General features: G+C 56.5%; 2 protein-coding genes across 3 annotated transcripts in view; both read left to right on the forward strand.

Annotated features, from left to right (window-relative positions):
- SYMPK (symplekin) overlaps positions 1-7,165 on the forward strand; it is a 36,237-nt gene extending 29,072 nt beyond the window's left edge. Inside the window, exons 21-27 of the mRNA XM_002928501.4 lie at positions 255-345; positions 959-1,060; positions 4,621-4,808; positions 5,697-5,873; positions 6,066-6,161; positions 6,430-6,756; positions 6,918-7,165. Coding sequence (XP_002928547.2) covers positions 255-345; positions 959-1,060; positions 4,621-4,808; positions 5,697-5,873; positions 6,066-6,161; positions 6,430-6,756; positions 6,918-7,052 — 1,116 coding nt within the window. The 3' untranslated portion in view covers positions 7,053-7,165. The remainder of the gene's footprint in view (positions 1-254; positions 346-958; positions 1,061-4,620; positions 4,809-5,696; positions 5,874-6,065; positions 6,162-6,429; positions 6,757-6,917) is intronic.
- A 138-nt stretch (positions 7,166-7,303) lies between these two features.
- RSPH6A (radial spoke head 6 homolog A) overlaps positions 7,304-12,717 on the forward strand; it is a 16,581-nt gene continuing 11,167 nt past the window's right edge. For both annotated transcript variants that reach the window (XM_002928512.4, XM_034672755.1), the window contains exons 1-2: positions 7,304-8,135; positions 11,017-11,254. In XM_002928512.4, the coding sequence (XP_002928558.1) occupies positions 7,462-8,135; positions 11,017-11,254 (912 nt within the window). In that variant the 5' untranslated portion in view covers positions 7,304-7,461. The remainder of the gene's footprint in view (positions 8,136-11,016; positions 11,255-12,717) is intronic.

A 12,717-nucleotide genomic window follows, 5' to 3' on the forward strand; every position in this document is an offset into this window, starting at 1 on the left:
TGGTGATGACTTCCTCCCCCCATAGGGGCCATCAAGGGGCCTGTGGCACCAGGAAAGCTCAGATGGGGAGTGATGAGGCTGGGGCTGAGTCAGGCCCAGAGACTCAGGGAGAAAGCTCAACCCCAAGGGACCAGAGGGAGCGAAAGGAGGGAAGTATCCAAGGGCATGGCAAGGCCAGAGTTTCTTCCCTCCCCACGGCAATTAGTTGGGATGGGGGTGCTTTCTGACCTGCCTCCCCTGCCCTCCCCCTCCAGAAAGAAGTGATCCAGGCCCTGCCAAAGCTCATCAAACTCAACCCCATTGTGGTGAAAGAGGTCTTCAACCGCCTGCTGGGCACCCAGCATGGTAGGTGGCATCTTGGAGGTGATTAAAAGAAGCAAAGTAGAACTTTCAACATAGAAAAAATGACCCAGTGACCTAGGATGGACTCCTCCCCCTTGCCCCAGGGGCTTGTGCTAGGGAGGGAGTGGAGGCTGACATTGCACCCATAACACGTGATTTAAAACCTGGTGTCTGGGACCCTCTAAACTGCACCGGCAGAGCACCATCTCCCCAACCGCCTCCACGCAGCATTGCCTCTAAGCGCTGTCGTCGAGCACGTTGCCCAGCCCAGCCTGTCCTGTCTGTGAATGCCCGGGTCTGTGCTATGTGGGGGTCCTGCCCTCCAGGGGGCACAGCCCAGGGAGGAGGGAGAGGAACTGCTGGACCACATCAGATGTTGCCCTAGAAGGGTAGGAACCCAGTGTGTGGGAGGAGAGAGCGAGGTGAAGGCTTCTAGAGGGGGGTGGCATTCAGTCCTCTCTTTTTTGTCCCCTGCTCTAGCCCTCTGTCCTAGTCCCATCGAAGCAGAGGGCACCTCATCTTCATTCACCACTCCCCTAATCTGGGGGACCCAGACACACCTCTTCACTTAGGCGCCATGGTGTCTCCTTCCTCTTCCCACTCCCTGCCCCCGCAGGTGAAGGGAACTCGGCCTTGTCCCCGCTGAACCCTGGAGAGCTGCTGATCGCACTGCACAACATCGACTCGGTGAAGTGTGACATGAAGTCCATCATCAAAGGTGAGGCGCTCCCTCCACTCCCCCCACGTGGCCTGGCTGCTGCGGACCCCGGGGAGAACCTCAGTCACCCACATGTCCCCGCCGGAATCTACCCCGTTGGAGATGGTGCCGCCTGCAACCCCATCTCAGCTCTGGACACCTGCCCTCATTCCTTTGCCTTCCCTCCCTCCTCTCTTTCTTCCTTCCCTCCGTCCAAGGAACCGGTGCACCTGCTATGCGCTGGCACAGAGTAGTCCTCAAGGAAGGTGGGGAGCCCGTCCCTCCCCAGGCCTGGCTCAAGGAGTGAAGGAAGCCTAGCCCTCGGCCAAGCAGGGGTCAGAGGGACAACCCACAGAGCAGATGGAGCGTGCCAGGGCCGTTGTCGGACCAGGAGTAGATGCCGAGTCCGGTCCGGGCTCCAGTTGAGGCGGGAGAAGGTGCCTCCAGGGCAGGGGGTTGGGGACAAACTGGCCGGCTCCCCTCCACCAGCAGTTTCCTAATAGCTGCCGTCACCACTTACCGAGCACTTACACTGAGCCAGGCTCTCCTGAGTGCCTTACAGGCCTGGCTGCTGACACACCACCTGTTACCTGGTGAGTATGCCGACTTGCATCTTCTAGACGAGGAAGTGGAGGTTCCAGAGAGGTTGAGGAACTTGCTCAGGGCCGCACGCAAGCTAAGCGCTGTAGTGGAACCTCACAGAATCTGAAGTCCGCTAGACCCGAGTTGGAATCCAGCTCTGCCAGTTCTGCCCGCCCATGGCACCCTGGGTCCCAGGGCAACCACCTCCCATAGGAGGACTTCTCTCCAGCCCCTTTCCTCAGCACTGCCCCCCACTCCCCCTCGAGGTCCAGAAGTCGTGCTTTCCCACCAGGGTGGAAGCCCTTACTGTCGCCCCCTCTACTTGGAAGACCCCCATCCTTTGATACCTCCTCTCTCCTTTAAGAGCGGGGAGGGGGTCCCCCCAACCACCAGCACTTAGCTTCTTATCTAGCCTAAAATAGCTCCTTCTGTGACTACTTATTTCCTGGCTTTCTCAGCAAGTTCTCAGAATCCTTTAGGTCAAGAGAGGAGCTTATGGAAGTCTAAAACTCACACTACAGCTGTGGAGGAGCTCAGGCCTCTAGTGAAAGAAAAGGAAAGTGAGAAGGGTCTCAAAGCTGAGCATCCAGAAGTGGCTTTTTTTTTTTTTTTCTTACACTTGTTTCTTTAAGTAATCTCTACACCCAACGTGGGGCTCGAACTCATGACCCCGAGATCAAGAGTCACGTGCTCCTCCGACTAAGCCTGCTGGGCACCCCCAGGAGTGGCCCTTTTACAGGCTGTAACCCCTTGGTGATGTCAGGGAAGCTGTGGGGCCCATGCCCAAGGACGATAGGCTCACAGTTTTGCGTACAGTTTGAGGGGATTCACAGACCCCACCACCCCACTAAGCCCATTCACAGCCCCAGGTTAAGTCCCAGAAAGAACAAGAGCCAGGTCCCTGGACATGTCATCAAGGCCTGGCCTTTGGAAGCCCACCTCTTTCTTTCTACAAGCCCAGGTCTACACACAGCCTCCATGCTGCTGAGCTTCTAGCAACCTTCCAGCTGTTCTCCCTACCTGCTGTGAGTCCCCAGCACCCAGTCTAGCCAGTTCCCAGAGTACGTTTCCCTGCTCAGGCTACCAGCGGTTTTCCTGGTTGCACTAGGAACCTCATTCAACTAGAAGGTCTGGATCCAAAGTCCAGTCCCGCTTTGTGCACTGCTGGAATCCCCCGTGCCTGGTAGTAAAACCATTCGTTCATGGCATTCACGCCTCCTTTAAAAGCTACCCTCTTTCTCTGGTGAGGTTTTCCATAAGGGGACCTTCCCCCAGTGGTCTGGTGCAGCAGTTAAAGAAAACTCACTGAGTGCTCTGCTCAGCCCTGTGCTGGGCAGTGCTGGGAACCCAGCAGGGATGGAGACAGCCCTGGTCCTGCCCTCCGGGGCTCACGGTCCATTCCCAGACAATAAGAGCCCACAGTGAGCAGGGCTGGGACAGGGGAGCCCCAAGAGGACACCTGAGCTGAAACCACAGAGGGATGAGTAGGGGTGAGGTAGCAGGGGAGACACTGATCCTAGAGAGAGGAGGAGTAATTGCAGAGGCCAAGAGCTGTGCTCGCATGGCCTGGTTCTGGAACTGCGGAGGTGAAGGTGACTAGATCTTGTGGTTTAGGGGAAGGGGCGTGGTCAGGAGAGAGCAAACTGTAAGCGTTAAGAACACCATGCCTGGGCCCCACCCACACGGGGTCTCCTAGGCCACAGTAGGAGACTGGGCTTGTTACCTTGAGGGCCCCTGGGAGGTGTGGGGTCGGGCAGAGCTTCTGAAAGGACCCCTCCTCAGCCTGCTCTGGAGGGTGGATTAGAGGGCTGGGTGGAAGGCCCAGGGGGAGACGGGCAGAAGGGGAGGAGAGAAGAGGGTTGGTTGTGGATCCTTTTAGGCAGAGCAGGCAGGAGCCAGCCACTAACTGGAAGGGAGGAGGAGGAGCTTTCTTGGTTTCTGGTACGTTCACTCTGGCTTCTACACTGTCCTTACCTTCTGCACTCTGCTCCTTTGGCCTACATACCTGCCCTACCCCGCTCTAGTCTCCTTCCTGCCTATGTTCCTGTAATGCTTTCATCCTTCCCCTGTTCCTTATAGGAGCCCCCCCTCATTCCTTATAGGCACTCACCCCTGTTCTCCATTAGCCTCTCAAGGATTGGGGGCCTCTCTTCTGGCTCAATAAAGACTTCCTGGTTGACAGACTCACATGGCAAGTGGTGTTTGGGGAAGAAGGGGTTCAGAGGCAGTTCCTGGGGTCTCCCCACTAGCACAATGGATTGGAACACCGCCGATCCCACTGATTTTGGGGTACCGCTACCCATTCCTGAGGGAACAGACCCCAAGGCCTGCCCTGGCCTGCCTGCCTTCGTGGATGCCCCTATTGTGCCAGCCCTCCTTGGGCTCTTCCTGGCACTGGGTGTTGAGCTGGACAGAGTGCTTTGTCTGCCCACACTTCCTCCTCTTGCTCCTTCCTCATTCTGTGCACTGTGCCTCCCACATGTCCCCACACCAGGTATCCCACCGGCACCAGCACAAATCCTTACGCTCTGGTCAGGATTGGGAGTGGGCAGTCCCTTGACCAGCCTGCTGGTGGAGGGCATCTCTTGTCTCCTACAGGGGGTCTTATGGAAGTTGAAGCTGCCTTCCCTCTCTGGTAGGGGTGGGAAGGGCAAGCCAGAATGGGTCCCCAGGCATTGGCAACCTCTCTCTCCTGCCTCGGCCTTTCCATGGGTTGCCCCCAAAGAAAAAAGGCCAAGGTCTGCCCACTCTGCCCAGCGTGGGGCTTCCAGCAGCTGGACCTGTCTTTTCCCTTGGACCAATACCCCAGGCTTTCCAAGGACCAGGCCACAGTAGCCCCTAAGGGACCTGCTGGGTGAGGAGGTGTCTCGTGCAGAGCTTCAGGAATGAGGGCTGGGTCTCCACGCACATGGGGCTGAGGCTCTCCAAGGGTGGTGGGGTTCCCGCCTTCTCGGGGGAGCCGGGCAGAGAGGACAGGCCCACTCTCCGCCTCCTCGCAGCCACCAACCTGTGCTTTGCGGAGCGGAACGTGTACACATCGGAGGTGCTGGCCGTGGTGATGCAGCAGCTGATGGAGCAGAGCCCCCTGCCCATGCTGCTCATGAGGACCGTCATCCAGTCTCTGACCATGTACCCCCGCCTGGGGGGCTTCGTCATGAACATCCTGTCCCGCCTCATCATGAAGCAGGTAACCCGCCCCTGACCGCCCCAGTCCCACAGGCCACGGACTGCAGCAGGACACACAAGATAGGTTGGAGGCAGGACCCCGGGCTTTTCCAGCCTGCTTGCCTCCCACCCTGCAGAGGGAGCCAGGATGAGGAGAGCACACTCTAGGAGACCGGCCAGCCCCTTTCCCCTGCCCTGGCCCCAACGGGGGTCGCTAACTCGGCTCCAGGAAGGCAATGTGTCCCGTGAGGGCAGCTGGGGGACAGGAACAGGTGGTAGGCTCCACAGGGTGGGCATCCCAGGAGAGGCGTAGTGCCCCTTGCTGCCACTGCTGCGCCCAGTCAGGATGCGTACTAGAGCTGAAAGATGGGCCCATTTCTCAAGAGAAGCTAGAAATCTGGGTTTCTAGAAATACCATGATGAAAAGAAAAAAAAAAAAAAACCCATTCACAAGTTCTCAGACTAGATTCAGCCCACAGGTTGCCACTTGGCAACATCTGGCTTAGAGGTGAGATGCAGATTCAGACAACCCTGGGTTCAAACCTCAGTTCTGCCCCACGGTACCCGTCTGACCCTGGATGAGCCCCCCGCACCTCCCTGGGCCTCGTCTGTTCAGCAGGGCTGACGTCACCCCTCGAGGCTGCTGTGAGGGTGAGATGAGACTGTGCTCACTTGAAAGGGTGTTCTGTTTTCTTCTCCCCGGTCCCTGGGCTGCCCTCATGCCTCAGCTGCTTGAGATCAGGAAAAAGTCAAAGCCCTCTGGAGGGCCGGAGGTCAGGGCTGTGGATAGCCCAGAGGACACTGCTGGATGGTAGGGATTTGGGCCCCATCTTGGTAAGGTCTTTCTTTCAGTTTCTGGGGTGGCTGCCTGCGTGCTCCCTCAGGACTGCACCCTCCCTGCCCCGTCCAGGTGTGGAAGTATCCCAAGGTGTGGGAGGGCTTCATCAAGTGCTGTCAACGCACCAAGCCCCAGAGCTTCCAGGTCATCCTGCAGTTGCCACCCCAGCAGCTGGGTGCCGTCTTTGACAAGTGCCCAGAGCTCCGGGAGCCCCTGCTGGCCCACGTCCGATCCTTCACCCCCCACCAGGTACCCCAGGGTGTGGGATGGGTGGCCACATGGGTTCAGCCCTGGAGGACTGGATGAGGGTGGGCAGAGAGGAGCCCTATACTACCACAGAAACTCAGGGGCTCTGGAGGGTCAGGGACCAGGGATCCCGGGTGTCCACTGGGGTCTTGGGTCTGGGCACTCCATAGAGCCCCCAACCTGCTCTTCCCCTAGCAAGCACACATCCCCAACTCCATCATGACCATCCTGGAGGCCAGTGGCAAGCAGGAGCCAGAGGCCAAGGAAGTGCCTGCGGGGCCCCTGGAAGAGGTGAGGGCCCACAGCCCCCTAACCCCCAAGCCAGCAAGGCCCACCCTGTCCTCCTCCCCACCCCAGCCACCGCTGTCTGGTGGAGGCGCCCGCTGAAAGAGTTGGGAGGTGGGGGAACAGTTGCCCCTTAGGTACTTCCTGTGCCCACCCTGCTCTCTCCCTCAGGGTGCTTTCTGGCTCTTTGCCACCATCCTCTGACAGTGGCCTATGTTCTGGTCCTTTCTCCCTCCACTCTGAGTTTCTGTGTGCCCACCATCCCCACCCCCAGGACGACCTGGAGCCCTTGGCCCTGGCCCCGGCCCCAGCCCCCCGGCCCCCTCAGGACCTCATCGGCTTGCGACTGGCCCAGGAGAAAGCCTTAAAGCGTCAGCTGGAGGAGGAACAGAAGCTGAAGCCAGGAGGAGTGGGAGCCCTCTCGTCGTCGTCGTCCTCTTCCTCCACCCGGCCAGGCCCACCCCAGCCCGAAGAAGCCATAGATTTCCGGGAGGAGGGGCCTGAGTGTGAGACCCCCGCCATCTTCATCAGCATGGATGACGACTCGGGGCTGACCGAGGCCGCCCTCCTGGACTCTAGCCTTGAGGGGCCCCTACCTAAGGTAGGGATGACATCCTCAAAGCAGCAAAGGAAGAAAACAATTAGGGCCCAGGGGTGAAAGGTGTATGCCCAGTGGGGAGGGGAGGGTACAGCCCAAAGGAGTCGTGGAGGTAGGACCACGCTACGCTATCCTTGACCCGCTCCCCCTTCTCCTGTCACCAGGAGGCAGCGGGCGGGTTGACCTCAAAGGAGGAGCGCAGTCCCCAGACCCTCACCCCTGCCGGAGAAGACATCATGAAGACCCCCAGCCCCGCCAACGAGGAATCCGGGGAACCCGAGACCAAGGGGAACAGCTGACGGGGCTTGGTGGGGAAGGGGAGTGGGGCAGGGAGCTGGGGAAGGGCGGGGCGGGGCCTAGCCGGCGGGGCTTTGCCTTTAAAATTAAAAAGATCGTGGGTCTGGGGCGTGAATGCAGTCTCTCGTCTCTACCTGCGTGTCAGCTGTGGGACTGCACGGTATGGGGTGGACGTCCCCACGCACTGGCTGGAAGACTGGCGGGCCATCGGTCGCGGGGCCGCGCCTGCGCAGAAACTGGCTCCTTGGCCCCCGGCGTCCCCGCGCGCCCTCTCCTGGTAACGGCCCGCCCCCTCCTTCCTTAGAAAGGGGCGCGGCTGGAGTAGAGGCCACCCGGAGTGTGCCGGCAGGCGGGCGACTGTCTGGCCTGTCTGCAAGCCTTCCTCCTGAAGTCTGCGACCTCTTTTGAACTATGGGGGACCCACCGCCCGACCCCGAAACCCCTCCGCATCAACCCTCAAGTCGGAGGAGTTCCCAGGCCTCCCAGCGGCGCAGTTGGGAACTCAGTCAGCCCCAGCCCACCATCTCCGAGGAGGGGCCGGAGATACCACTCGATGACCCGGTCCTGCAGAGCGGTCAAGGGATCCTGGCAAGCGAGACCAACCTCCAGGGCTGGTCGCCAGGGGCCGCCCTGACCCAACAGGAGAACTTGATGTTCCAGGCTGAGGAAGGCCAGTTGGGTGGTGTAGAGTACCCGTCCCTGAATATGGGCTTTCCTTCCGAGTTACAGCCCCAACCTTATCTGGAAGAAGGCGGGATCCAGGCCACGCGAAATGCCAGCCTAATGCTGCAGCAACTACAACAGGGCCAAGGCAACCTCTTCCAGCAATTGGACTCTGCCTACCTGGACACCCAGCCCGGCTTCTTGGGCCAGTTCAGCATGTACCAAGGAGAAGACCTACAGTTCCACCAGGGTGCCCCGCATGGGCCCTACATGAGGGATGACCCCGCCCTCCAGTACTCGCCCTCTGAGCTGGGCTTCATGCCCTTCAGTATGGAGGTGCCTGAGCCAGAGCCTCGGGAGCTGGCCGTGCAGAATGCCAAGGCCTACCTGCTGCAGACCAGCGTCAGCTGCAGCCTTAGCCTGTGAGAAGGGGTTTGAGCGTGGGGAGGGGGTGGGACCCAGGCAGGGAGAGGCCCCACCCAGCCAAGGGTCTCTCTCAGACTGGAGGGTCTCTTCTGTCAGGTGGGGGATCACCCCTCATGGGTAACCAGTGCCTGCTCCAGGGGCATCTGACTCAGACTAGGAGTCGGGGGATGAAACTGACAATAGCTAACATTTACTTACCCGACATTGTGCCACCATTCACACGTTAACATCTAGCGCTCACAACTGAGATTAGCACACCTAGTGTCCCTGTTTTACAGAGGATGAAACTGAGACAGACAAATCGGGTCCCATATCCAAGAGGATAACAGCTAGGATGTGGTGGATGCGTGTGATTTGGCTCCTGAGGCCCAACTCTCCACTGAACTTTGCTGCCTGGGGAAGGCGCTTGCCAAGGCTGCTTAGCTGTAGTCAATACACTTCTCAGTCCCCATTACATCTTAGTGAAATTTACATTCTAGTTGGGAGAGTGGACAATAACTATAAAAAATGGTAGGTGATGATAAGAGCTAAGGTGGAAAGTAAGGCAGGGAGGGTAAGGGGGGTTAGGGAGTCATGTTAAATAGCATGAGGTCAAGGAAGACCTCTGAGGAGGTAACATTCGATCAGGGACCTGAAGGAGATGAGGGAGAGCACCCTGGATGTAACTGGAGGAACAGTGGTTCAAGTATAGGACACAGCACGTTTAAAGGCTTTAAGGCTTGCTGTGTTTGAGGAACAGCAAGGAGGCTGGTATGTCTGGAACCAAGGGAGAAAGGGGGAGCAGGAGGAGACAAGGCTGGGGAAGTAACAGATCTTGCTAAAGTACAAAACTGACCCTATCCCTCCCGTGGGCAGAGCTTGCCATGGTTCCCCAGTGCCCTCAGGTGTAGGTTCATGCTTCTCACGACAGCCATTCAGCCCCTACCAGCTCTCCAAACTTCATTTCTATTCAGCTCCTGATCCAGGATCCTAGACTCTAGTCAAAATTAACCTCTAGCTCTTCCCAAAGGTTCCCACCCTCAGGAACTTCAAGGCCCCCTATTGAAAAGCTGAGACCAAAGTCTGACTTCTCCTTACCCTTTCCAATTCAGTGATGGCTCTCCAGCACACCCCAGACTGCCACCAAACAGTTTCCACCCAGCAGAGGGTTAGATATACATGCTTTGAAATTAGACCAACCTGGTTTCAAATCCTGGCTGTGCAACCATTGTGTGACCTCATGACCTCAACTCTTCTAAGCCTCTGTTTCCTCACCTGGAGAGTAGGGATCATGATGGTTCCTCTGATGTGTGATTGTGGTGAGAATCCAGCACTGTTCCCAAGTGCTCAGCATAGCCCCAGGCTCAGGTGCAAAGAATCCATTACAATACTGTCATCACTCTGCCTCCTCTCCCCACACAACCGCTCTCTGCTCTTCCACTCCAGCCACTCTGACCTCTTCAGTGTTCCTCCAACATGCCAGGCACACCCTCAGCTCAAGGCCTCTGCGCATCATCATTCCCAATCCCATCACCTGCAAACAATGGCAGTTTCACTGCTTCCTTTCCAATCCTTTTTACCTTTCCTTTTCGCCGTCAGATTGCATGGGCTGGGACCTCCAGTGCAGTGTTAAATACAAGCCATGAAAGCAGGCATCCTCGTTCCCAGTCTCCTAGGGAAAAAATTTCAGTCTTTCACCGTCATGTTTGGGGCGTGCTGTAGGTTATTTGTGGATCCCTATTACAGCATTATAAAAAATTACCTTCTATTCCTAGTTTGCTGGGGTTTTTTTAAAGTCATAAATGGCTGTTGATTGTTATCAAACAATTTCTCTGCACCGGTTGAGGTTATCTTACATATATATTTTTTAAGATTCATTTATTTATTTTAGAGAGCATGCACAAGTGGGCGGAAGTGCTGAGGGAGAAAATCCCAAGCAGACTCTCTGCTGATGTGGGACTCAATCCCATGACCCTTGAGATCATGACCTGAGCTGAAATCATGAGTCGGACACTTAACTGACTGAGCCACCCTGGTGCCCCAACTTACATGTATTTTTTTTAACATATTAACATGATGGGTTATATTTTTTCTGTTTTTCTAATATCAGCCCTGTCCTGTTCTTAGCCCAGTTTAATCATGGTATGTCATCTTTTTGAGAGCAGTTCTTTGCTGGGTGCCATTTGCTAATATTTAGCTAAGGACTTAAGCATTTTTTTTAAATTTTTATTTATTTATTTGAGGGAGAGCCAGAGAGAGACCACAAGCAGAGGGAGCAGCAGAGGGAGAGGGAGAAGCAGGCTCCCTGCTCAGGAGGGAGCCCGACATGGGGCTCGAACCCAAGGCACAGGGATCATGACCTGAGCCCAAGGCAGGTGCTTAACCGACTGAGCCACCCAGGCGCCCCCGCAGCGTCTATATTTCTAAGCGAGATTGGCATGGAATGTTCCTGTCTCCTAGTTTCCTTGAGTTTTGTTAAGATTCTGTGCGACTCATGAAACGTCTCAGGGCCTATGCAGCAGTTGTTCCCTTTGACTGAAACACCCCCGATATCCCTGTGGTCTGCCTCACGTCATTCAGATCTCAGCATAAATGTCCCCTTAGTGTGACCTTCCTATTTAAAGGTCTCCCTATTTAAAATTGGAAGCCGTCCCCTATCCCTGGCATTCCTAGTCCCCATTCCCTGCTTTGTCTTCATAGAAAGACACACTATATATTTGGGCCTGTTTGGTTCCCGTCTGTCTCCATCATCAATATGTCAGCTCCACCAGGGCAGGGACATTTTCTCTTCTCTGTGGGGTCCCCAGCGCCAGGCACAGGGCCAGGCACACAACAGTGAGCTCGTTGAGCTGAGCGAGTGATGTCTCCCACCTTCCACTCCCTCCCGCGGGGAGGCAGGTATGAGCACCTGGGGAACCTGCTGACCAAGATCCTGAACCAGCGGCCCGAGGACCCCTTGTCCATCCTGGAGTCGCTGAACCGCACCACGCAAGGGGAGTGGTTCCACCCCAGGCTGGACACCATGCGGGACGACCCTGAGATGGAGTCCACCTACGAGATGGCGGACAGGCAGAAGGGGCTCTTCCTTCGGAGCGGCGCCGGAGCCGAGGGCGAGCAGGCGATGGAGGAGGAGGTGGTGAGTGAGCCGGTGGGAGGGGCGCGCGGCCCGCAGGGCCATGGCCCAGGCTTAGGCACAGCCTGTGCGTGCGTCCGGAGGTGAGGGAACGCGCGGTGTGACCCAGAAACACACACGATTTCAGTTTCGTGTGCGCACCGGCCTCAGGGGGCCAGGACCAGGTCACGGAAGGCTTTGAATGCCGGGCCGAGGCGCTGAGGCGCCTGGAGTGCCCTGAAGTGTTGAAGCAGAAGGGCTAGTTGGCTCTGCTTTTTTTTTTTTTTTTTAAGATTTGATTTATTTATTCGAGAGAGAGATAGTGAGATGGAAAACACAAGTCCGGCGGAGAGGGAAAAGCAGGCTCCCCTCGAGCTGGGAGCCCGACGTGGGGCCCGATCCCAGCACCCTGGGTCCATCCATGACCCAAGCTGAAGGCAGATCCTCAATCCACGGAGCCACCCTTGCCTCTGCTTTTTAGAAAGCGGACTCCTGCGGCTCCGTGTAGGTGGAGACTGGTCTCTCTTACCATCCTTTACTCCTTCCTCCCGAAAATAATTCTGCTTTGCTGATGTTTTCTGTGAGACCCATTGCCTCCTGGAGTTTTTTCAACGCTGAAGTGCCCCCTAATCCCCGGACTCAGTTTCCCCTTTTGTTGAGACTCTTCTAAGAACTCTTCCACTCTTGGCCCCTCAACATTTCACTATCCTCAGAATATTTAATTCCACAGTTGTTTCCAGAATTGGACAACGGCGGAAAATTCAGGTAAAGTATTCTTTCACTTGTTCAAGAAACATTTGTTGAGGACTGTTTATGATCATTCTGACACCTCCCAGGCCCCTGCTAAGAGCTTGAAGAGCTCTTGTTTCATCCCTAAAACAACCCTGCAAGGCAACTGCTACTTATTCCTATGTATAGAGGAAAGACGCAGACTCAGAGGTCAGGAAGGTGGGAAGTACTGGACTAGAGAGGCAGGACCATGACCTCCAAAGCCCGTGCTATATACAACCTTTGACCTATTTGCAGATGCTGTTGCTCTGTGCTCACGTCTGTCTATGCTTCTGAGGCTCCAGGATTTTGACGATACTGGGGTGGGATGGTGGGAGAATGGGGGGAACGACAATCTGACAAAGGAATGCGCCCTTGGGTGAGCAAAGCGCAGGTGGAAATCCCAAGTCTGGGGCACGAAGTTCTACCCGGGAATATGGTTTTGAATTTCAGATCCAGTTTCTCCTCAGGAGGCCCCACCCACTCAGAGCTGCACCCTTCTTCCCCTAACCCCAGGTTTTACCCACATCTAACCAAGTCCCCGAAGGCCCCGCCTCCTTAGAACGCTTTGCCCCTGGAGGGCCCACCCCTTAGAACACCGCTGTACTCGAGACTCCGCCCCCTCGCAATTCTATCCTTTGGGAGGCCCCACGCCTTCGAATGCCTGGTCCCTTAGAACTTGGAGCTAGAATTTTTTTTTTTTTTTTTTTTTTTTTTTT

This window comes from Ailuropoda melanoleuca, chromosome 12 (assembly GCF_002007445.2).
Source record: "Ailuropoda melanoleuca isolate Jingjing chromosome 12, ASM200744v2, whole genome shotgun sequence".
NCBI classification, from domain to species: Eukaryota; Metazoa; Chordata; class Mammalia; order Carnivora; family Ursidae; genus Ailuropoda; species Ailuropoda melanoleuca.